This window comes from Genypterus blacodes, unplaced genomic scaffold, assembly GCF_046128005.1.
Source record: "Genypterus blacodes isolate CSIRO-AG114 ecotype Tasmania unplaced genomic scaffold, CSIRO-AGI_Gbla_v1 ptg000232l_1, whole genome shotgun sequence".
Classification (NCBI taxonomy): Eukaryota; Metazoa; Chordata; class Actinopteri; order Ophidiiformes; family Ophidiidae; genus Genypterus; species Genypterus blacodes.
In genome coordinates this window covers 264,928-290,000 of record NW_027467030.1, presented here as the reverse complement: position 1 = coordinate 290,000, position 25,073 = coordinate 264,928, and the positions used below count along the sequence as shown (strand labels likewise).

Here is a 25,073-nt window from a genome sequence, read left to right as displayed (position 1 = left end):
TCTCTCTCTCTCTCTCTCTCCACCACTGGCCCTCTCTGTTTCTCTGTCTCTCTCTGTTGCAATATAAGGTTACCTCTGGCTCCAGACAATGAGGCTAATACTCCTCCTCGTCTAGCTTCCCTCACCTGACTAGATGAAGCAAAGGAAAGAGAGAGGGAGAGAGAGAGCAGGGGATGAATGGGATGAAAGGATGAGAGAGCAGCGACAGGAAGAGAAGAGAGTGGAAGGCAGATAGGAACAGGTAGAGAGAGAGAGAGAGGGAGAGAGAGGGTAAGTGATTGTCTCGTCAACCTGCGAGACTGCAATGAGGAGAATGGAGAGGAGAGACAGAGGCGGCACATGTTAAACACACACACACGCACGGACGTGACATCTGGGGCATCCGGAGCGGTCAATAGACAGAAACCTAAGATGGCGGAAGAGGTGGGGGCCCCTCCCTCCCTCCCAACCAGGGACAGGGACACACACACACACACACACACACACACACACACACACACACACACACACACACACACACACACACACACACACACACACACACACACACACACACACACAACCCCACCCTTCCCCCTAAACAAGCCCCTTATTGATGGGCTTATTGGCCAAGAGGTCAGATTGCAAAGACAGAGGTTGAGACAGAAAAGGCAGAGAATCAACCACTTCACCAAAAACTGTTGATATCATAAAAATAAAGCCTATTTGTCTTTTAACGTGACATAATAAGCATGAAGGGAAATGCAGATTTGACACGGGGGTTTGTTCAGTCTGTGTTTCTCATCATGTAATGTGAGGACACTGAGGTCTCAGGTCTGAGCCCCGCTGCCTTCAGAGCCTTACTGACAGCTGGCCTACGTCTGGAAAGTCTCCATAAGACTTCAGGTGCAACATGAAGATAAAACAAGATTTTTGCCGTCAGATTTTGAATTACAAGAATTTGAAACCTTGGTTGTGTGTGAAGCTCATTGATCTAACATTGGCATGAACTGGAACAGACTTGACACTTTGTTTACTGTGTGTTACTGTGTGTTACTGTGTGACTTCAGTATCACCTGACTGACCTCTGACTGTAAGTGGACTTGGATTGAAGGTTTAGTGAGAGTTGGTCATGCTGCCGATCCTTCTCTCTTTCTCTTCAAAGGCTTCACATCCAGCCATCATCTCTCCACTCTGCAGCAGCAATCAGAGGGAGAATAAACTGTGACTGAGCTGCATGGAAAACACCACACACACAGAAACTTTCCTCCTATACAGAAGATGACTCAGGCACAGTCCCATTCTGTGTTCCCCTCCTCCCTCTCCCCCCTCCCCTCCATCTTTACCTGCCTTCTCTCTTCCACCTTGCTTGCTTGCTGCTCAGCTGAGCCAGTGAAGCAGACAGATAGATGAGAATCCATCCTTCACTCCTGTCTCAACCATTGCCATCCATTTATGCCACATTCACTGCTTGAAATCCAATCAAAACAACCCTTCAGACAGACACACACACACACACACACACACACACACACACACACACACACACACACACACACACACACACACACACTAGTATGTGACCTAAGATCCAAACACAAGCACGTGGCTCTGCAGCAACGAGACTTCAGCATGTTCGAGTCCAAGCTCACTTTTTTTCTGGCCGTCTCCTTTTTTCTTTCTTTCTTTCTTTCTTTCTTTTTTTCCACTTCCCTCTCGTTTCTTTCTTGAAGTGTTCCTTCTGGTTTCTGAACGAGATGGACAGATGAGCAAAGAGGGAGAGAGGGACGAGCCAGGAAAAAGTAAGGACAGATAAAGATCAGAGCTTTGGACATTGAAATGTTTTGGACGTTTCAGTTGCTGAGCTGCAGGCCTGTGTGAGTTTACACTGACTGCATGCCTATATGTGTTCCATCGCCTGGGTGGACAATGTGTATGCTTATTTGTGTGTATGTGTGTGTGTTTCAGAACAGGCAGTAGCCAATAGAGAGGCACTTCTGCATACACACAGCATCAATAGAGGGACCATGATAACCTAAATGAAACCAGTGGGAGACCTACGAGCCAGCTGGGGCTCCTTTCCCCCCCAACAACACACAAGCACACACGCATGCATGCACACACACACACACACACACCTTATTTAATAATCCTATTAATTGTTTTGTTTTCACATGCAGTGAGTGCCACCGTCTCTCTTCCTCTAACTGTTTGGACTTTTCACTGTATTTCATCCTGAATGAATGACAGTGAGTACTATTATGAATGAATGATAGGGGGCTAACCGGGGATGTGTGTGTGTGTGTGTGTGTCTGTGTGTGTGTGTTGTCGTCTAAACGGCAGCAATGCTCCGTTGGCACAGTTTGATTCAGGAGTAGGACGCCTCACTTCAACGATTTTCGTGGCAGTTGTTGGCACAATGGATTCATAACACCACAAACACACACACACACACACACACACACCCACACACACACAAGAAAAAAGCCAAGCAATGACAGCGTACAAAGGGAAAAAATGTGCACGTGAGAGAGAAATTCAAGTTGGATAAATCAGAACAAAGAAAGGATGAGAGCCAGGAAACAGGAAGCGTGGAAGGAGGAAATGAGAGGTGGAAGGAAACAAGAGGGGGGGGGGAGACAAAGAAATATGTAGAGAGAGCCGCTCCTTTGTTCACTCAGATGATGATGGACAATATTCCTGCTGTTCAAGTCCGTCTAGCGTCAAACAAAAGCTCATTCAGCTTTGACCAACAAGGATCCAAGGATGCAACATGACTCAATAAGGTGCAAGGCTTCATTCTAACACTTGGTTTTCTTTCTGTTTCAGTTGAGTTCTCGGCCACAATCCATTGAAGTTGGGTTGAAGTTTTGTCACAGAGCAGGAAACAGAGAGAGAAGAGCAAGAAGAGCAAGAAGAAGAAGAAGAAGAAGAAGAAGAAGAAGAAGAAGAGCTGCATGCTGGAACAGAGAGCAGCTACACACCTGTAAGGCTGCATGCAAGCCTGGAGTGTGTTTGCTTTGTTGTTTAAGGGGTTAATGTTTACACTTGACCCTTGGTTGGATTTGTGTTCACACAGTAACACACAGTAAACAAAGGTCACTCGCTCACAAACCCTTCTGTGATTGGCCCAGAATTGTTTGGAGTCAGTAAGTTAAACACCCTACCTGTGTGTGTGTGTGTGTGTACCCAGAGTTCTTTGACTTCTGTTCCGTTCTTATTCAAACCTGAAATGAGCTCTGATGAAACAACTCCTTTACTACACACACTCATCAACACAGAATTGATTTATCGCATGAATAAGGGTCCATGGGAGCGTGTGTGTAACGTGTGTGATAAGAGTGGGGGTGGTAGTGAGCCAACAGGCAGAAGAGAAGGTAGGAGGAAGTGTGTGTGGGAGGGTTTGGGGGTCAGGCGCACACCCAATATTACCTGGCTCACTTTCAAACACACCCCACTTCAGTTGGAGTGCCTCAAGTCCCTCAGGGGCTCCCCAACATGAGGCCAGAATCAATACACACACACAAACACACACACACACACACACACACACACACAAACATACAGTACTCTGCTCTTTCACATACATGTACATGCTAAGAAAGAAGCAAGCGAGAAATTAACACATGGACACACACACACACGCACACACACGTAAACAGATGCAATGGTACACACACACAAGATGCAGGCGCAGGCATGGACCCGCTGCACTCTGAGTGCAGGACCTCTTTGGTTCCAGCCCCGTACAACCAGCTGCATGAAATATTCAGTGAATTTTTCAACATGTGCTCTTTCCCCTTTCGCACGTGTAGAAGTGCAAAAAAAAGGGGAGGGATAGAAAGGGAGAGAGAGAGGAGGGGGGGGAGGGGGGAACGAGTCAATGAGGGCAAAGGCAGAGCGAGCGGCAGGAGCGAGAGGGCGAGCGAGCCAGAGTGGGAAAGAGAGAGAGAGAGAAAACCCAGCTGACTCCATTCCAAGCGACTCCCCTTAGCAACAGTCCTAGATCAGGCGGCGTCCTATTGGCCAGCTGCTGGTGCACATCACGATTCCATGCATGGGCCTTCAACCAATCAGGACGCTCGTTGCAACTCTGCATTTTGGATTCCATTTTCACCATGGCAACACAACCCTGCTCTTGGCCCTGGATGTGGCCTGTGTGTGTGGAGCGCGCATGCACTAACTCACACACACACACACACACACACAGCATCGCACACACAGCATACCACGCACACACAGCATACCACGCACACACACGCACGCAAACGCACACACACGCAGCACACACACACGCAGCACAGCACACACCCACACAGTATAAAGTTGATCAACTGACATGGTAGATGAGTTAACTCTGCTAACTCTACTACTGCCTCTGTACGTGTGTGTGTGTGTGTGTGTGTGTGTTAGTGTGAAATACAACTTGATGCCAGATTTGAAACCCAGTTGAACCCTCTCCTGTACAGATCATCATAATGAGCAGAAACACTGTCACACTCCATATTTTAGCAGCTCCGTCTCCACGGCTCTGCAGATCAGAGAGGGAAGTGGCAATTTTCCCCTCCAGAACCTGAGTGAGTACATGTTGTTATCCGGTGTGTGTGTATGTGTGTTTCAGGCATGTATGAGGTCACTCCACACGGGATTATACATGTGGGGTTACCTCCTTTATAAAAAGCTGCACATGAACTTCTACTGATTGAATAATAAGCTAGAAAAGTATTGTAAATATGAAGAAAATACTCCAAGAGTGTGTGTGTGTGTGTGTGTGTGTGTGTGTGTGAGAGACGCCCTCTTAGATTCTCTCACACCACTGAAAGACAGACACACAGGATCAACAGACGGAGTGATTGATAGATTGACAGATAGCGATAAGATTACAAATCCATGCTAGCAGCCCAACACTCCAGGAGTTTGCCTTCTTGTCACATTATGACCCAGAAATCAGGAATCATCGCTTGGGTTATTTCTCTATCAACAGAGTGGAATGACACCTCACACACACACACACACACACACACACACACACACACACACACACACACACACACAGGCAGACAAGGTAACAAGCTGTTTCCTCTTTGTTCTCTCCGTTAAGTGAGATAAAGGGTGTGAGAGGAGGAGGAGAGGAGACGGAACAATATGAAGACAGGAGAGAGTGTGTGTGTGTGTGTGTGTGTGTGTGTGTGTGTGGGGGGGGGGGAAGAGTGAGAGGCTGGTTGACTCTTAGAGAATAAGCAGGAGGCGAGACAATGAATAGGAGCTCCTACACAGACACACACATGATGAATGGGTCTGCTGCCTACAAACACCAGCACAGAGAGGACAGCAAGGGAGGAATGTTTGCTCCTACCAGTGTGTGTGTGTGTGTGTGTGTGTGTGTGTGTGTGTGTGTGTGTGTGTGTGTGTGTGTGTGTGTGTGTGTGTGTGTGTATAACAACACAAGTGACCCATCTGAAGCACAGAGCCGCCCTTTGGGTTCAGAGCTAGCTGATATGTACGCGTCCCAAAAACACCAATTAGTCAACCAATTACCCCCCCGGCCTAATTATCACTGCTGGGCGTAGGAACAATAAGGGGCTCTTAGCGTGTTTATCTAAGTGATCAACCAATAGCATGATCAGTGAGGAAAGGTCAGCACCTCACAGGAGAGCGGCCGGCTGCCTCACTGACATTTCTGCTTGCTTCATTAGTGCCACAGTGAGAAAGTGTGTGTTCTCCTTAAAGGCTATCTGCTGTCATATGTAGGCTCTGGATGCTCTGGATGCCTTCAGAGAGAGCAGCAATTGAGCTGCATGCCAACGTGGTGACTCCTCCTGACCTGTACCTCAGGTGAGTGTGATGAGCCTCTTGCTTGTGTATGGAGACGTGTAGAGGTTTGTTAAAGCCCTGATGCGTTCAGGGACGCCTCCTGCCTGTGGGAGAGGGTGCAGGGATATCCACCTCAAGACCGTGTATCATTCCAAGGTAAATGCTTGTCCGGCTGTGTTGCGAATCAAGCGCGTGTAATGGCTGACACACACACACACACACACACACACACACACACACACACACACACACACAGGCACATCTCTATCATCTCGCTAGCCTTGTTTGGAAGCTGAGGCTTGTGGTCTGTCATTTACAAGCGTAGCAAATCGCACCGTGTTCATCAAACGTACAGTGGGCAGTTTGGCCTGCGGCCGGTGCTTATAGGAAGCTCTTGAAGTACATTGAGGCATTTACAGAGTGTGTGTGTCTGTGTGTAAGTCTGTCAGAGCAGAGAGCTGAGTTGATAATCGAGTTAGTTGTGGTAACATGAGTGGCAGCTGGCCTTCCAAGAATATTCTCTCCCACAGCGCCTGACACACACACACACACACACACACACACACACACACACACACACACACACACACACACACACACACACACACACACACACACACACACACACACACACACACACACACACACACACACAGCATGACCTATCTTTATGTTTCCTGGGTTTTTAAAAATGCATGTGCAGTGCTTTGGGTCTTTGTACAGTCGATGCATAATGCATGCAGACATACAGAGACAGGCTCATTAACACACTCATCTGTAGATTCAAACACTCTCTCTCTCTCTCTCTCTGTCTGCTTCACACATAAACACAAGCCTACACCGATACTTCAGTGCTGTGTGAGCTTACGTGTGTGTTGTATGTTGTCAGTCAGCCAGATTTAATTCTTACTACTCGTCCCATTCCGACAGCGTGGGCATTAATATGGAGTCCAAACGTCTAATTTACTAAAACCTGTGACCACGAATGAGTCAAACATCAGTTCCTCCCCTCAGAGTGTGTGTTGGAGGGTGGGAGTCGGTGTGTAAAGGTGTCACCTCGGAGGATCCACACCTCAGCACAGCTATACTTTTAATGAGCCGCCTCCTCAAGCAAGACATTCACAAATGTTAATATCCTTGCTGCGGTGTGAAATCTGTGGTGTGAAAGCATCTACAGCATCTTCTCTACTGCAAGAGCCTGTTTGTACATTCAGATAGAAAGCTCGGGTGGAATCACTGGAATCTGTTCAGATCAAACTGACAGCCCCATTCTGATCCCTCGACATGTACAGAGGCGCTGTCTGTTAAGTTCCCTCTGAAGATTACAACGGCTCGTGTTTCACTGTAGTAAAGCAGCGATGTAATGGAGTTTGAGGCTTTGTTCACAACGGCACACAAAGAAATCTATGAAATGTGCAAAAAGGCTGAGCACAGGATTACAAAACAGGCACTTCATCCAAAAGGGACAGAATAATAATAATAATAATAATAATAATAGTAATAATAATAATATGGTGGTGAGAAGAATCAGACCTGATATGAAAGTCTCATGGATACTTTGAACACAAAACCCTGTGGACCCAAACACACACCCAGACACACACCCACCCAGATAAAGAGAGAGAGATCCCTGGCAGCAGAGTGATGCTCCACACCAAGACGTGGACATGATGAGACTGAATCTGGAGCAGGAGTCACAGGAGACACAGAGATGTTTCACTCACACTGCTCCTACATCAACTTCCCAAACATCCAACATCCAAAAATGTCTTCATCCAGACCCCATTCAACATGATTGGAACTCGGATGAATCATCTGTCTCAAATGGACAAATCTGTGGTTGAATATGAATGGAAAATGAGTTTCTGCTTGTAATTGCTATCATTTAAAGAGCTATATTTAAAAAACACCAACAAAATGAGGCTAATATCATTTCCCTGGCTTATGATGCTGACTTGCTGGAACTTTCCCCACTTGGTATGACATCACTGTTCAGAAGAGTATACCCTTAGCTTTCATTCCCTGTGTGAATCCTCCAGTCAGGTAATAGAATGTAAAAAACAAAAGATTTCAAGCTCTTCTCTCTCCTTACACTCTGGACTCTCTCGTTCTCCTGCTCTCTCACTTCACACTCTTCTTCCTCTGCAGCCTCCCTCTTTCTCATCTCCCTTCGCTGGCCTCACACACAAAGGCAGGGGGAGGCAGAGGAGGAGCAGGGAGGGGAGGGAAGGCACAAAAGGCTGAGAGCGGTGGGTTTGCCCTGGGGAGAGAGAGGGTGAGGGGGTGCATGGGGGGAGGTAATGGGGGGGTCAAAGGGGGGACAAGGGGGTGTAGTGAGGGGGGTGAAACGTGAGAGGCAGAAAGCCACAACAGGAGCTGGAGGAGGAAGATGGGAAGGGAGGAGGGTGAGAGAGCACAACACAAGAGAGAGAGCTCAGAGATGCAGTGAGGTTTTTTTTCTGCAATTGGGGTGTGTGTGTGTGTGTGTGTGTGTGTGGGCGGGGGGGGGCTGTGGATTTGTTCAAGAAAGGGATTTGGTGAGAGAGAGTTGGTAGAAGCTGGGATTTGATGAGATTTACACATTTTCTTAACCAAACATGCAGGACCAGGATGTAAGCGCATGAGGGGCAGAGTCACTTTCTTGTATGTGCGTGTGTGTGTGTGTGTGTGTGTGTGTGTGTGTGTGTGTGTGTTTGTGTTCACCGTCCTGCCAGTTAGAGTAGCAGCAAGTTCAGCAGAGCAACACTCACACATCAACATATAGGTGGTGGAGATGTAGGTCGTATAAAAATATGCCTTAACCAGAAACGTAAACAAATGAAAAGCTAGGAATAAACAAGAAAAGTGATCAGGACCATTTCATCATGACTGACTTCACTTTCTGGGTAAAACAGTCCATGCAGAGCTGTCCTTTATTGTGACAGACACACACTGCGTGTCCTGTATGTGCTGGACTGACACGTGTCTCAGCCGATCACACACACACTCAGCCCTACAGCTGTCACCTGCACCTCCCTCTCAGCCCTGCCGTGTCTCCTCTCCTCTCCTTCCAGTGGAGCTTCTCCTTCTCATTTGTCGCCTGTCTGCACGCTGACAAGCTCAACTTTTGACAACAGACAGCTGATTTAGAATTGTAGATTGACAATCCTACCCGAGAGACTGACGGCTTTGGAACAGAGAGCTAAATAGAGTGTGTGAGCTCAGAGCGGCCTGTAATGACGCTGGCCTACAATCAAAGCAGTCACATGTGTCACATACACACCCACAGACGTAAATACACAGCATGTAAACATAGCATCCAAACAGAGCCCGGTGACAGCTGGGTTCCACGGGCCAAGCGGCAAGCAGGGCAGAGGACAGGAGGCCAGTTGGGCAGTGTCCTCTGTGTGCAACCTCTGCCACCTCACCCTTACACACTAGGCTCTAACTCTGCACACCTCTCACTCTGTCCACTCCTATCTTTTCTGTCTAATCGCTCCGTCCCTGCTTCAGTCAGTGGACGTGTGTGTGTGTGTGTGTGTGTGTGTGTGTGTTTCTCCTACGTCCAAGCGTGTCCAACTGTGAAAGGCTTTCATAAATAGGATGTGGGAACACGCACACATCTCCACACACACACACTCCTGAGGGTGGATGATGTCAGCTCCACCTTCTCCCCCTACACCACCTCTCCCTCAATGATACCGCTGACTATGACAGAGGAGGAGAAGGAGGAGGAGGAGGCAGTTGAAGAGGCTCTCCCTCCCTCTTTCCTGTCCTCCTCCTCCTCACCCACTCCTTCCTGCCGTCCTCGCTCGCAGTCATCCTGACTCAGCTTACAGCACACCTCTTCCTCACTCTCCTCCTCCTCCTCCTCCCTCTCCCACCGAGACCATCCAATGAATACATGATCTTTTAAATGTGATTTATACCAGCAGCAGAACAGTGGAACTCTTCCCGCTTCATTTCGTCAATTGATTCCCCCCCAAAACATGAATTCTCACCGAATGTTCTCCAAGCTAAACCCATGTAAGGTCACCGCCTCAGGGTGTGTAGTGCAGCAGGAGAACACCAGGAATGGAGCACTTTGAGGATAGGATGCTGGTGATGCTCTAAGTGTCAGTAACAAGGCGTGCACAGCTTTTTATATGACAGCTTTAAGAGTCATCTCAGGTTTTATGTTGAGAAAATCACACCATTTCATTAAATTGGTCCATAAACAGTGAAGAAGCGCTGATGTCGTCTGCATGCTCAGAGGAAACGCGTGTGCAAGAGGGTGCAATGCAAATGTTGTGACGTGACCTGTAGCACACTGCACAGTCAGGTCAGTCAGTGAAGTGACGCCCATACATAGACTACACACACACGTCCTTTAACTAAGGACAATTGAGAACTGAGAGTGAATATTGATCATCCTCCCCGGGCTGGGAGCTCTGACTTGTGTTCTAAACCCTGAAGGAAAGGCTGCAACACTGCTGCTGCAACATCCAGCAGCTGAAAACACGCCACTCTCACACTCTCAGACCTGGATCCCTGTCCAAACACACTGGAGGAAAAAGTGGTCCCAGGTGCAACATGTGGACTTATTCCCCTCACAGAGATCTGAGCAACATCAAAGTTCCCGGTGTGAAGGCTGCTGCCAAAGCTCTCCAAGGCCACTGTGGTGACATCATCATAGTACAGTGCATAAAACTAATATTAGATTTATACTGCAAACACCTGTGTTGATGTTGTAACAACACAAGAAGGAACGCCAGGCACAGGAGAACTTAGAGAACGTCATGAGTAGAGAGAGCTAACTGCCAAACACGCTACAGGCTGAGCTTTGTGCCACATCGGTTTAAATCACCAACAGAGTCATTCAGCACAATAATCGTCATAGTAACAGATTATGCATAAGAACATAACCAAGTGACTAAACATTTACTGCAGAGATTTGAACAGGAAATTGAAATTGTGATGTCATGAAATAAAGTATAATGTTCAACTAAAGGCAGGTGGTTGGTGTAAAAGGATCCAAAACAGATGAATTGTCTGTGTGTGTGTGTGTGTGTGTGTGTGTGTGTGTGTGTGTGTGTGTGTGTGTGTGCGCGCGTGCGTGTGTGTGCATGTTTATGGGTAATGAATGTGATTGATGGCCGGTCGCTGCTGTAATAAAGCTGAATAGGCTAAGTGACAGAGAACCCCAGGTGTTTGAGACTTGGCAGGAGCCGGGGAGACGCTGGCATACGAGTGTGTGTTTGTGTGCCTAAGAGGGATATTAAAACAGAGTGTGTGAGAGGGGTGTATGTGGGTGTTTGAGATGCGTGTCAGATTGTAATGTGTGTGACTGAAAGAGAGAAAGGGTGTTAGGGTTAGACGTGTGTGTACGCCTGAGCCAGGGTGTTGATTGTGTGTAGGAGCCATGGAGCCCAGAGCGCCTCTGGCTCCACTCCCATTCAATTTAGCAGCTCTGGGGGGAAATATTACCTCCTCCAAGCCAGACAAACAACACAATGATTCCCCCTCTCCTAGCAACACAAGATAAAGACACTGTAGCACAATGTCTCACTCTGAACGGGGGGGAGACAGGGGACGAGACGAAGCGGAAGAGGGAATCCTTGCCGCCACATGCACAGAATCACAGTGAACACCTTCTATTTTAGACTGACCTGTCCGCCTCTTCTCAGGAGCCGCCGCAGTTTGAGAGTTTCCCACATCCTGGAAACGACACAGTTCCTCACAGGATGAAGCGGTAAACGTCTCACTTGTGGCTTCAGTCTGGCGCAGGTGGTTGTTGAAGCACAGCAGGGCGGCGCTGCTGTGTCACCCGCTGCTCTGTGGAGGGAACAATATGAATAATTAGTTTGGTTCAAGGGTTCTCCTCATTTCATAATTGCAGGAACAAGCTAGTTTAGGAACTGAAGCAAACAACAAACAGCAGCTGACGACAATCATGTGCATGAAAGATGAAACCTAAACATAATGACTCAAGTAATGAAATGAGTTCCAGAGAGAAATTTTACTTGAAGGTCAGTAACTATTAAGTGTCTCAGCTGTTTACAAACGACTTTGGCTGCGTGTGTTTGTGTGTGTCGCCATCTAACGGACAAATTACAGTATTACACTTAAGTTCTAATCGTTCATATCCTCATTTGACTGTTTCTGGAGCAATTACCACCGATATTTTAGTGTTTTTACAACAGACTCATTCGAAGAAGAAGAACAAAAACTAAATACAATTGATAAAACATTTAAAGGCATTAAAAGATAACTGCAGCAGCTGGTTAACACACACACATAGGAGAGATGTGATTATTCAGACTTCAGTAGGTTGATCTATTGTGGCAGATACTTCACCTTTGTCCTGCATCCTGCTGGGTGAAGTCTCCTCCAGGATGACGATGCCCCCCATCCACAGGCCGCCGTGTCTGCATGATGGAAACACAACATCATAACGACCCCAAAAACAGCGCTGCTATAACAGATTACAGTCCTGGATCGCCCCCTAGTGGCAGCGCGACGGAAGTGACACAAGGACAGCGGCAGCGGCAGCCAAAGGAAAGGAGGGGAGAGGAGCGGAGAGGGTGGAGAGAAGAAAATCCAAGGGAAGAAAATTCAAACGCTCTTCCTGGAAATTGTAAGGAACCCGCCACAACTTCACCACATGACATTTCAGAAAGAAAATGCGACACTCCTTCCTCCAACACAAGCGAGCCCGCATTTCACTCAGCTTAGGCGTTAATCAACCTCCATCGGTTGAATATCACAACACCACGTTGCCATATTAACGCCCACGGACGCGGGTATATCGCCTTTAACGCTTTTGATTTGTGAAAAGGTTTGGAAGCGAAATCGAAGACAGCGATTGCGACATCGCCGACTCCCGTAAACTATCGCTTCGTTACCGTAAAAACATGACATCATCAATATCAGTTTAGAGCCGATTTAAAAATAGGCACACAGCAACATGCAAGTGCTGAATACGAAACTTATCAACTATATCCAGGTACACTGTACATCATGTCGACTAAGCAATCTAAACGCTAGGATCTTTCACTAAAGCTCTATTATAAACCAAGATGTCCATCTGAACGCACATTTAGTTGATCGTACTGTTCTAACGTTATAGTGAGATTATAGATGCGTGTAGTTTTTGCTCTTACGGTTTCGTCCCTTTTTAGGATTTCTTTCCAGCTCGGACGTGAATTCTGTAGTTCGGTTTGTTTTCAATGGAGTCTCATTCTGGTTCTTCCCAGTTCTAAATTTGCTGCACACACACACACACACAGTTCTAACGTGTCCCTATGAGCATGCTGGACTAAAGTCGTACAGAATCACTATGCTTACCTTTTCCTGAGCATGGTCAGGATCAGCCGGGGAGACGCCGTGCGGGCTGTTAAAACAATGTAAGAATGGAAAAATGTGCAAAGCAGCCCATCTCCTTTCCCCGGCGCGGATGACGCAGCCTGCTAAAAAAGACCTTCGCCAAAAAAAAAATTCAATTCCATTCAACATCCACAACGCATCCGAGAAAACGTCGACAGGGAGAGAGAGGGGGAGAGAGAGGGAGAGAGAGAGAGGCTGTACACGCAGATAGATCGCAGTCCGGGCTGAAAATGTGGATGTAGTCGCCCATGGGCAAGGCATGACGAACCGACTCATCACTCAGCTTGTATCTTGCAGAGTCACATCGCCGCCGTGAGTGATTGCACAGCTCTTTCCCCTCTCCTCTGAAGACCAACACATCTGCTACTAAAAAAATAAATAATCACCAGCTTCATTAGAATCCAAAGCAGCAACGAGTCACTACGCATCCAGAACCAGAACTGCTGGATCCGTGTCACACACACACACACACACACAGGAGCGATCCACCGCATCAGAGCCAGCACATCTAAAAGAAACTGCGCAGTTTTTATTCCATTGAAACGGAGACTCTTTCCCTCCTGTCCCTGTTGAAAGGCTTTCCTTTCTTCCTCCTCCCTCCCTCCCTCCTCTCCTTCTCTCTCTTCCCCTCATGCAGGTTTATTTTCGGTGGAAGAGTCTTGGACATTAGCTGCCCCGCCTCCATAGTCACTGGCAAACACACAGGACGACTTGCCCAAATTCCATTATTAACTAGCATTCACAGGAGGAGAATCGGAACCCCAGGTTTTCCCCTCTTAGAACTTCTGAGGTTGCAGATCTCAGTCAGAGGTCTGAACTAAAAGCCACAATCACACACAGTCACATGGGAATCCAGAGTCGTGCTGCAGAAATATGTGGGGATCTTCCTGTCATTTCCAAAATAAGCTGAAATATGGGGCCTAGGTGTGTTACGTAATCAAGTTCAAGCACAAGCACAAGGCAAATCCAGCAAGAATAGGGACGCAGCAGGCCCCGGGGCTGCTTGGTGAAGGGTTACAGAGGTCCCAGGCAGACTGGGGGTAGCTTTCACTTCACTGATACTTAGTTGACCATGAGACAATGTAATGGTTGATCTATTTAGATGTTTAACTCTATAAAGAGAGACAAACAAGTCATCTGAAACAAGGACAGGTCCTGGAGTGAAAACCTGCAACTATCGGCTTTACAGGGGAAATGATTAGAAAACACTAAAGGCACCTTACAGGCAGACATTCATGAGATATGACTCAACAACTATAGAATGTGTGTGTTAACAGCATCCAAGTGGATAAGCAGATGGAAGGAAACCACTTGTGACAGCCTCAAGAAGTGAATCCTTCATGGTAGCGTGAGGAAAGCTTTCAGTTCTAACGTCACGGCAACAAGTGTTTAAAAAACAACACCACCTTTTACAAATGCAACCGCAGAACTTTGAGAGCCATATCTGAGAGAAAGGGAAGATAATTAACATGCAGTAATGAAGAACACACACTCCCATAACGTTTTACAGTCTAGTTTAAGCTTCACGTCTGATTTAGGGGAGAGAGGAGTTTGGAATGTATTTTTGTTGCAAACAGGCTTGAGATTGGGTCGATTTGAATTTGAATTCAGCGTGTTGCTATGTGTCCCCCTCCACCCCCCCCACCAGAGACCACCAGGGTACAGTTTACAGACAGAGAGAGAGGGAGGGAGAGAGAGAGAGAGAGACCTGTGTCTGATAGTCTGATAAAGAGGCTCTTAAACCCTGAGGAAGACTGTGTTAGGTCTTTCAGGGGGACAATCCTTAAGCCTGAATACAACCTTGAACTCAGGCCCCCCTCTCTCTAGTTCCCCTCTCTCATTACTGGACTATTCTTCGCCCCCCCCCTCCCAGCTCACTTTCTCCAGGGCCCTTCTCTTGTTTTCTCTCCTTCCCTTTCATGAGTTTGGGCTGAGTCCTTTCCAGAAGGGAAGTCCGGGCCTTCTCTTCTCTTCGTCTCTCACATAACAGCCACCGATTCCAAACGTCTTGTCTGCAAAGCTTCATTAGAAACCATTTATTTGAATACGTTCACCCCCCCCCCCCCATGCTTGCCCTCCCTCCTGCTATTCAGCCAGAGGGAAGTGTGTATTAGCATAAAAATGTCCTTTATTATGTGCAAGTGTGACTAGATGTGTGCGTTCATGTGTCCAGGTTCCTCACAATAAATACAATTATTAGCATTTGTTCTCTAGATGTAAAACCAGCGAGACTTAGGCTGAACTAAAAACTAAAAATTCAACTTGATGTCATTAAAAGTAGAAAAACTACAGGCTGAAATAGTTAATAGTCTAAAGAAATGTGTGTGAGAAAAGGTTTTTAGTTGGCATTCCAGAACTGAGGCACTCATGGGTCAATGCTGATGTATGCAAATTTGAAAAATGCAAATATTTTCCCAGTCGAGCCCGGGACTGCCTGAGGCGCCTGCTTTCTCAATTTCATAACAATGTTAACATGAAATAGATAATGAGGCTCGATTCAACACAGCAATACCAACATGGCCTTCACTTCATCCAGATGTTTGGGAGGTTCCATTAGGACAGCTCGTAACCGTGGGAGACTACACTGTGATCTCTCTCTCTCTCTCTCTCTCTCTCTGTGTGTTGTGGCTAAGGGGAGCGATGGAAAGACTGATGCAGGTCTGTGGGGGAGAGAATAATGCGTTTAAAAACCTATTTTGCTCTCAGTCCCATGTGTGCTTCTATAGGGAAATCATTTACATTGACATTTCTTTCTTTTTGGAACTAATGTATGAACAATCCACATAAAGTCTTTAATTGTCCAGGCTCATGAGAAGAGCAGTGCCTCTCTTGATCCAGTGGTCTGGGGTCACAGCTCCAGATTTGAGTTCCACCGCCACCACGAAAGAAGCTCGGCCCGCCCTGCCTGAGCGCACCGGGAAGTAGTAACACGGACACAGGTACATGCCTACAAGCACACACACAGAGGAGAAACACACAAACACACGTGAGAACCACAGGCTTCATACCAATAGAGGGACTGAACAGGAAAGCAAAGGTCTTAGTTACTCACTCTTTGACATCTTCTTACGGTTCTCGACAGGTTTGAAGTGGATCGTGGGGATGGGACAAACCATCTGCATGGGTTCAGCCTCCACCAGACAGGAGTTCTTTTTGTCCCAACCAGCCCCCTCCAGGTACAATCCTTGGATGAATACACCATCCTAGAGGGGAGGGGGAGGGGGGGTGAGGTAGGGAAGGGTGAGAGATAGTCACTTGTTTGCTTGTTTCTCACGTACAAGTGGGTTTAGCATACCGCTTTGGAAATACTGTGGGTGTGAAATCAAGAAAAAGAAGAGCGGCGGAGAGAATACAAGGAAAAGAACTGGAAGAGCACGAGCCAAGAGGAAGAAAGAGAGGCCAAGGCAGTTAGGAGATAAGAGTAAGGAGAGAGGAAATCAGAAGAACGAGGAGGAGGAGAAGGATAAAAGCGCTGTATAAGTCCAGGTATTAAAAGTTCTTAATGGACAGTAGAACACAGGGTCAGTCTGAGCTGTGAAACTCTTCGGCCATGGCCAAGCAACATCTGAATAGAAAAGCACTCTGTAGAAAAGGTGAGAGCTAATGTGTGGAAGGGCAGAGAGAGAAAGTGGTGTTCTGCTAAGAATGATAATAAGCTTCAGGGAAAAAAAGCACGCTGAGTCAATTTTGGAGTAAAATTGAAAAATGTGATGGGATGCGGTGATGACAGCTAAAAGCTAATGGAGCAGGAAAAGTGGTGCTGAGGCAGTTTGATGTAAAGATGTGTGTGTGTGTGTGTGTGTAGAGAGAGTCACCTTGGGAGGCGAGAGGAGGTGGCTGTCGTCTACGGTGGACACTAGAAACTCCCAGGACAGCGTGTCCACAGATATCTGCATCAACAGTCAAACAGAATGTGGGTAAAAGATAACCTTACATCTCTGGGCCTTACATTTTTTAACTTTTAACTCAAAATAGAAGAAAAATTGAGCAAAAATGGTCTGCCTGTCAGCCTGTCAGATCTAAGAGCATCCTAATGTAGAACATGAAAGGCTGTGGTTTGGGTTATTAGATCAGATAAGGGGTTAATGGTTACAGTATGTATGGAGTCACATCAAACTAAAGTGTGCAGATCTTCAGTTGAGGCAGAGCAGTGTGGGGTAAGGTGTGTGGGCATAGTGTTTCTCTCTATGTGTGTGTTTTTGCAGTGACAGTGAAAGCTGAACTGCCTGATTTTCATCCCTGAATTTCAGTAGAGGGCTGACAAACTTGCTTGTCTTTGTTCACAATGAAAGGATGGAGCGGTTGTCATGTGCTGTAGATCAGCGGCGTGGAACAAAGTGGCGGTTTTTACTCGGAGCCGTCTAAGCGTGTGTGAATTCTTACATTGTGCTGTCTGGCAGACGACTGCAGCACAGCGGTGAGAAAACTGTTGGGGAAGGTGAAGCCGGACAGCCAGAACAATTTGGGGGCGTGGCCAGTCTCCGCCCACTTTGCAAACTGATCAACACGCTGGCAAAGATCCCTGGTCCAGGACGCCAGGGGCTTCAGAGAAGGGTACGCCTAAGAAGAGACACACACACCTTCAGTCAGTGTAGGATACAATTCTATGTACAACCGTTAATCTTTGATGACATGTAGGTCAAATATAGAAAAGGTGGAGATATGAGAACATTTGCAAGTAAGGTGTGAACTATTTACATCATCACACAGCTTTCTTTGGCTGACTTGACGATGCTACAAATCAATACTACATCCTCTGCTTAAACATCAAATGTGTGTTGTACTGGAAAATAACACATTCAGAAATGTGCTTACATAGATGTCTGAAAGCAAAACCACACCCCCCCTCCTGTCAGCAGATGTGAAACTGTCATGGAGGAAGAAGCTGTTGTGCCATCAGGAAGTGCTGACAGCCCAGAAAGGTTCAATCGGTGAACAACTTGTGTTGAACTCAAAGCGACCTCTGATCATGCAGTAAGTGTATGGTGTGTGTGTGTGTCTGGGCAGATGATTGATGCTAAAGCCACCAATTATGAAGTATGAAAATCGACCAATAGCTGAGCTCCATTAAGGCGTTTTTCTCCACTTCTACAGGATCTAGGCTGAATCAGAGTGATGCAGAGTGCTGTACAGAGCAGATATAGACATTCCTCTGCTACTTCTGTCTGAATGTAAAATCATGTGAGTATGATGTACGACCCCATGGAGAAATCCATCATTCTGTCATCGCACGGCCATAAATCTACCATCATTGTGGGCCGGCATTACCGTTCTCTCACAGGCCAATACACTGAATAACCTTCCTCCTCGCACAACTCTTCAGGCATTCCTAAAGGGTAGTTGGCTGTTGCAATTTCTGTGTTCAAGTTACAATCTGGGCTTTTGGGGCGGAGAATTAGGGGGTCATTATCTGACAAAAGGCTTTTCTGAATGCATCCAAAAATGCATGGAAGGCAGAAGTTGTGCCGCTGTGCTCGTGTTTACTACTTGAGTTAGTCCCTTACTGCTACATGATGGACTCCCTCTCTAATGCAGCTTCTTTGTGTGTGTAGGTTTAGATCACACAAGACAAGATGACACACACACACACACACACACACACACACACACGTATGGACACACACACATGTCCATACACACCCATACATGCACCTGATTGATCCAGAGGGATGGGCTAACTCAAGCGTGCACTACAAACACAATCTCTAGTTATAGCGAGTAGAAACACTCACACACAAACACAGCACAGCTTTGTGGAGAGAGGAGACACAAAATGGCCAGAGACGCAGAAACAGGCGGGCCGAAATTAAAGCCATGAGTCTCTGAGCTCAGAACTAATGACAGGTTGCCATGCCAAGGAGGGCGCGGAAGAGAGGATGGAGAGATGGAGGGATAAATAAGGAGGACAGAGTATCTATGAGGGTCTGGAGTACACGCTGGTCTCTTTGGACCCGATGAGGCTGGAAAGACGAGGACACAATGGGAGAGAATGTAAGATTAAAGTCATGAAAGAGAAGGGGAAGAGTAGTGGGCAGAGCAGTCAAGGTAGATAATGAAACTAATTACAGACAGAGAGGAATAGAGATAGAAAGTGAATGAGATGAACAGAGAGATGGAGGATAGAGAGAAGAACAAACAGGGGGCAGCAGAATAGAGAAGCTCAGCTGCAGACAGCTGCCTTAATAGCTGTCCAATATCCATCCAATAAAAGGACAGGCATACACACACACACACACACACACAGTGGATGCGGCAGTAATAAGCCTGGAGCGAGCACAATGAGTTCAGGGTCTCTTTAGGAAAGTGGAGCAGGCTCTGGCTTTACTTTACTTATTATACTATGATTAGTTCACAAATGGTTGCTTTGTTCAGCCACCGAGGGCCAAGGTAGAGGCTCCACCTGATGAGTTGGTACACACACACACACACACACACACACACACAAAGCATGACACGCTTATGCGCACAAAGACACACAGACATACACACGCAGTCACAATCTATTTCAGCCCCTTAAACCGGGCTGACAGCACCCTGTGTTCTCTCTCCACTGAGGTCCAATCACAATGAAGACAGAATGGAGCATTCAATCAGAATTACAGCTGGAAAGCTGCCAGGGTCTCATAATTACGTGTAGATGTGTGTGTCTGCTATACAGTAAGTGTGTGTCTGAGCAGCCAGGCAGAGCGATACGTAAATACACCTTTTAATAACGGGCCAATGAGTGAGCTACAGGTATCGACTGAATAAAGGGAGCAGAATAGATCGGAATCACAAAGATCAATACTGAAGAGTGCAACCATGCAACAACGCAATTCAGGAGCACGGCTGAAGACTCATATAGATAACAGCAGAAAGCCAGCCTGACAGAGACAAATAACTCAGGTGGTTGGTTTGTTGGAAAGAGAAAAGCTTAATTGTTAAAGAGAAAGGTGTGTGAACATGACTGAGCCGTCTCAGATAGCACTCCCTCACTCTGAAGTGTGCTGGCCTGGATTATCTGCAGGTGCAAGGGAGCGGATCACAGATATTGAAAGTGAGAAGTTGAGAATTACACCTTGTGATGAAGAGAAAGAGGAAATGCCAACATAAAAGCAAAAGAAGGTGTAAATGTATTTTCTGCAAGATGGAAATAAGTAGATTTGCAGAATGTGGACTTGTATACTGACTTACTATGATTCATGTCATTATTGTCATCACATGTGTTGAGTTACTCTTATAACCACTGTGTACATGCTCCTGGATTGTGTTGCTCATGCTCAAACATTATTAAATGTGTGACAATTCTGTAAAAAGATAGTTGTCTCATTATTGTCAGAGTGGAATTGTAAAAAACTACCATGACAGAAGAAACATGTGTTAGTATGGATGTGTTCTGTGTGTGTGTGTGTGTGTGTGTGTGTGTGTGTGTGTGGGGTACCTTCTCCCACAGGGGCGGTACACGAGCGTCATAGATGCAATGGAAGGTTTCCTCCAAGCTGGCTGACATCACCACTATGCCCTTAATCGCTTTCTCCAGTTCTGACAGCGAGGAACTAACACACAGACAAACACAAAGAGGTTTTTACACACAATTTATGAAGCCACCCTGTTGAGCCTGCCTCAAACATCGTGATGAGCACGAGCATGAGTCAGACGTCTACATTGCAGCTATGTTGAGGGACAAAACCAGAATCTGTCATTTTATAGAGCAATTGTCCTCACTGATGAACCCAAATATATAAAAACAATTTCATATGTGTTCCCTCTTTACTGTCACACTTTCTGTAAAATAAAAAGGATATCAATGTTTCTTGTATATTAATTCATTTGATATTGGCTTCCTGGTCCTTGTGTACTCATTAACAATATACACACACAGCATAAATACACACACACACACAGAGTTCATACATGATGGTGTGCAGCAGAGCGTTGTATCTCTGGATCTCTTGCAGCAGCACCACATTAAGAGGTGAGGGGTCATCGTGGAGGAGGGTCCTGATGCCCTCGTAGTCGATTAGTGCAGGGATGTTCCCACGTACGTCTGCAGACAGCTCCAACACCTGACAGTGCCGTTAATGGGGTGTGCAGAAGAGGAGGAGAGAGGTTCACTTACAAATGCACTGCATTTATTTGCAGGGAAGACATTTAACAAAAATCTGGCGCATGGGCTAAAATCTAATCTTTGAGTCAGACTTTACTATTGCTACAGCACTGTGGGATAAATTGACCGCCCTTACAGCAAAATATGCTGACATACAATAGGGGTGTGTGTGGCCTCTATAGCAGTGGGATTTGTCAAATGATGCACAATCCCATCCGACCTGCAAAGACAAATGTATGGCAGGTGGCAGGGTAATGGTGCAGGTCAGGCTTTGCTTTTTTTCAAGCTCTGCTGTAGAGTAGGATCCATCCCACACAGAACACAACTGCACACATCATATCCCCTGATATTCTTCCTTATACTACAACATGGTACCAGCTCAAAGAACATCGAAATTCAGACACTGGTTCAATCGCATTTATCAAACTTCAGTGCCACAAACACTGAGCCCTCCACCTGCATCTACCAGCCTGGCAAATCAAGTTACACCTTAGTGACCCCTAGTGGATTCTATTGTACATAGCTGCCCCAGGGGTCAATGGCAGATCTGTATGAGGTGAACATAGGGGCCAGTGTTAATGAAGATTGCTCCCTCTTTGCTTCCCCCTCACCTTGTCCTCTTGACTGGCTCCAGCCCCTGCAGCGCTGGGATTGGTCACCTGGGGCCGCAGAGAGAGCAGGGTGTCGAACAACATCCTCGTCTCTGCAATCTGGCTAGCGATGTCGGCATTCGGGTGCTGGCCAAAGACCTCAGGATGCTCTGTGGATGGCAGCAAGCTGATAAACTCCTTGTATGTAGACTGAGGGCCATCGCGGGGGATGTAATAGGTCGGCAGGGAAGACAGCCTAACAGACATGGAGACAGTGTAAGGAATACAACAATGATGTAGAATAGTGTAGAGTGGTTCAAAGGAAGAGGGGTTACATAACACTTGACTATGACAAAACAATTAACATCTGCATGCTCTATTATTTATCTCTATACTAATAGACAATGCACATCATATTAATAAATACAATATTATTAATACAACTAGTATAATAATACAAAACAACTATACAAAGTATTGGTTAAACTTGTTCTAAACTGTTTGAGTGTCTGTGTGCAATCATATGAGTTATAAAGCGAGAGGACTGAGAAGTAAGAGGAGCTGCTGGCGTTCATCAAGACGCCATTATGTCGATTTCCTGAACTGCAATACAGTGACTGTCCACATGGTGGTGTTGGCAGCCCGCGACCATAAACAGTACCAGCGAGGAGGTCTCCGACAGCTCACACCAGCCACAATACACACACAGAAAATGAAAGATGTTTTTACTTTGGCTGCCATTTGCAGAACAGAATGTGTATAGAGAATGTCTACACGTGTGGGGACATGTGTGCTTTCAAACCTGATCTGATTACATTATCAGCAAAGTATTAGAAAGTTGTCTTTGTGTGTGTATGTATGTGTGTATGTGTGTATGTGTGTATGTATGTATGTGCGTGTGTGCGTGCGTGCGTGCGTGCGTGCGTGTGTGTATGTGTATGTGTGTGTGTGTCTTACTTGAAGAAAGGCTCAGTGACAGTTGCATCACAGAAGTAGTCAGTGATGTATGTGGTCAGAAGGCGTCTGTCCCAGTCATCTGTGACATGGCCTCCATAGTTGACCCCAGCAATTAGATACTTCAGTGTATCCCAGGGAATCTCCATGTACTCATCCAGGTACAGACGCAGCAGATTCTCACTCACCTTAAAGGGCATCAAGCAGAAACAGATAATGGACAAATAATGGAAGGAGAGGAAGACACCTGATAAACAGCGAAAGTGGAAATAATCCCTTTGGCTTCCGTTTGGATTGTCATTGTCCAACAGTCAAATTGGTTTTCAGAGTGACAGAACAAATCAGTTTCCTGCTTGTGTTCAGGCTCTATTTGTGTTTCACAACACATTACTGACAAGGAAAGCATCAAGTCCCCACAACTACCATCAATATTATTGACTGACTATGACATCATGATCATCATAATTGCCTCACAACCGCTTCATCGTATTTAACAGAATAAATCTGTGTTGGAATTCATGAGGTGGATCCTACTCTGTCTCATTTCGGGAGATCGAGCCCATTAATGGGGAAACGACTGTAGATGGATGGAGTAACAGATACAGCAAGAGCTTTTCAATGCTTCCTTCAGTATGAGCCCTGACCTCAAAGTCAGAATCGTTGAAGGCATAGACAATGTTCCAGCCCAGCTGAAGAAACTTCTTCCTTTCTAGTAGGATGCTGTGAAAAAAGCACAGGGAGAAGAGCAGCTTCCTGTAAATGGGCTTAGAGCAGCGGTTGAATTGAGACTCAGTCACCAGCTGGTACAGGCGCTTCATGTTGGCTTTCACACCCTGAAAGTGAGAAGGGGCAGCATTAATGTAATGGAGGGTGTCATATACATGAATAAAATAAAGTGTATGCTTTTGTCTGTGTAGCTTGGTGTATTCAAAAACAACAACAGCAACATCAATATAAATAGCCACACAATTGTTTGCATGTGGTTGCACTTGGGGCATGTGCATGTGCGCACCTTGGGTGGTTCAGTGGTCATCTTGATGCCAGCCTGCAGGATGGTAATTGGAAATTCAGGATTAGGAGAGGAGCTAAGCCAGAGTCTGAAGTTTGGGTGGGGCTCCTGCACCCGTAGCTGCTCCACAAGCTTGTCCAGCTCAGGCATCCAAGAGAGCGAAAGGTGACAGTTGGCCAGGAACACCCAGTGACCTGGATAAGTAAAAAGAGGGTTTGAGACAAACCTTTTGTAGCTTGTTAACACTGTTCAAGTCATGTTTAGTTGAGCTGGGGTAACGTCCTGGTATAGCAGTATAGCAGTAAGATACTTCTAAGGAACAGAACAAATCTGAGACAGAAAAGCAGACATAAACAATTTCCATACCCTTCTTGACGCCCTCCTCAATCATGCACTTGGCAATGGGGGCCTGTCCCTGGCCCAGAGAAAGACTGTGGTAGTTACTGCTCATGCCAGAGGATTCGGCCACCTGCACCAGGGATCCTGTGGGATCGACCCCAGGAGACAGCACGAAGATCAGAGGGGTCCTACAGCTGGATTCCTCCAGAACCTGAGGAGAGAGCAGTCATAAAAGAAGAGACAGAGGAAAACAATTGTAGAACAACAACCTTAAGTAACTTACAACTAGAAGGAGAAATTTAAGAATTTAAGAATAACATCTGATACTCACAGCTTCCATGTCGAGGACTGGGGGCTCCACAAAGCGCAAGCCGAGGTTTTTAACTATGAAGGTGGTGACACAGAAGGGGACGCGGTCCTGACGCAGCGACCGCACTATCAGCATCTTCTGGAGTTCATTGCAGATGGTACCCCACTCACCTAGAGAGAGGAGAACATCAACCGATAAGAGGAAGATGGGCATCAGGAGGTTACCCCAGGGAGTGTGACTGTGAGGAATTAGGAGTAAAATGGAGAGAGCAAAGAACAAGGAAAGGAAAGGATGAATGTGAAATTTCTATGATAACTATGTTTCCTTTGAGAGTGTGTAACCCTGAAGCAGCAGCAGCAACCGTGAGCTGAATAACATTTACACATATACAACTTCTAAGAACAAAATCTGCAGACCTGGGAGTACGACATTTTCTGGCTCAGCACTGGTGTACCATCGGTTCCAGTCTCGGGGGTACTGTTCAAATGAGGTCATGATACCCTGAAAGTTAGGCAGCTTGTTTAGCTCTGTGATGTTATCCCAGCTGGAGTCTGCCAGCCAACCTGGACAAGGATTATCCATTTGGCCCTCCTTATTTAGTACCTATGAACACAAACACACACGTTCTATCAAGCTATCCACACAAAA

At 46.4% G+C, this 25,073-nt stretch overlaps 2 protein-coding genes across 5 annotated transcripts in view; both read right to left on the bottom strand.

Annotated features, from left to right (window-relative positions):
* The window catches only part of kdm6ba (lysine (K)-specific demethylase 6B, a), a 70,479-nt gene extending 56,748 nt beyond the window's left edge, over positions 1 to 13,731 (bottom strand). For all 4 annotated transcript variants that reach the window (XM_076170781.1, XM_076170786.1, XM_076170784.1 and 1 more), the window contains exons 1-3: positions 13,099 to 13,731; positions 12,109 to 12,179; positions 11,421 to 11,586 (exon numbers count right to left, since the gene is read on the bottom strand). The gene's annotated coding sequence lies outside the window, so the exon portion shown is untranslated. The remainder of the gene's footprint in view (positions 1 to 11,420; positions 11,587 to 12,108; positions 12,180 to 13,098) is intronic.
* Positions 13,732 to 15,241: 1,510 nt separating this feature from the next.
* The window catches only part of dnah2 (dynein, axonemal, heavy chain 2), a 77,262-nt gene continuing 67,430 nt past the window's right edge, over positions 15,242 to 25,073 (bottom strand). Inside the window, exons 76-88 of the mRNA XM_076170791.1 lie at positions 24,842 to 25,028; positions 24,447 to 24,595; positions 24,143 to 24,326; positions 23,780 to 23,970; positions 23,412 to 23,600; positions 22,771 to 22,955; positions 21,835 to 22,069; positions 21,031 to 21,182; positions 20,558 to 20,672; positions 17,521 to 17,697; positions 16,953 to 17,027; positions 16,190 to 16,340; positions 15,242 to 16,084 (exon numbers count right to left, since the gene is read on the bottom strand). Coding sequence (XP_076026906.1) covers positions 15,930 to 16,084; positions 16,190 to 16,340; positions 16,953 to 17,027; positions 17,521 to 17,697; positions 20,558 to 20,672; positions 21,031 to 21,182; positions 21,835 to 22,069; positions 22,771 to 22,955; positions 23,412 to 23,600; positions 23,780 to 23,970; positions 24,143 to 24,326; positions 24,447 to 24,595; positions 24,842 to 25,028 — 2,145 coding nt within the window. The 3' untranslated portion in view covers positions 15,242 to 15,929. The remainder of the gene's footprint in view (positions 16,085 to 16,189; positions 16,341 to 16,952; positions 17,028 to 17,520; positions 17,698 to 20,557; positions 20,673 to 21,030; positions 21,183 to 21,834; positions 22,070 to 22,770; positions 22,956 to 23,411; positions 23,601 to 23,779; positions 23,971 to 24,142; positions 24,327 to 24,446; positions 24,596 to 24,841; positions 25,029 to 25,073) is intronic.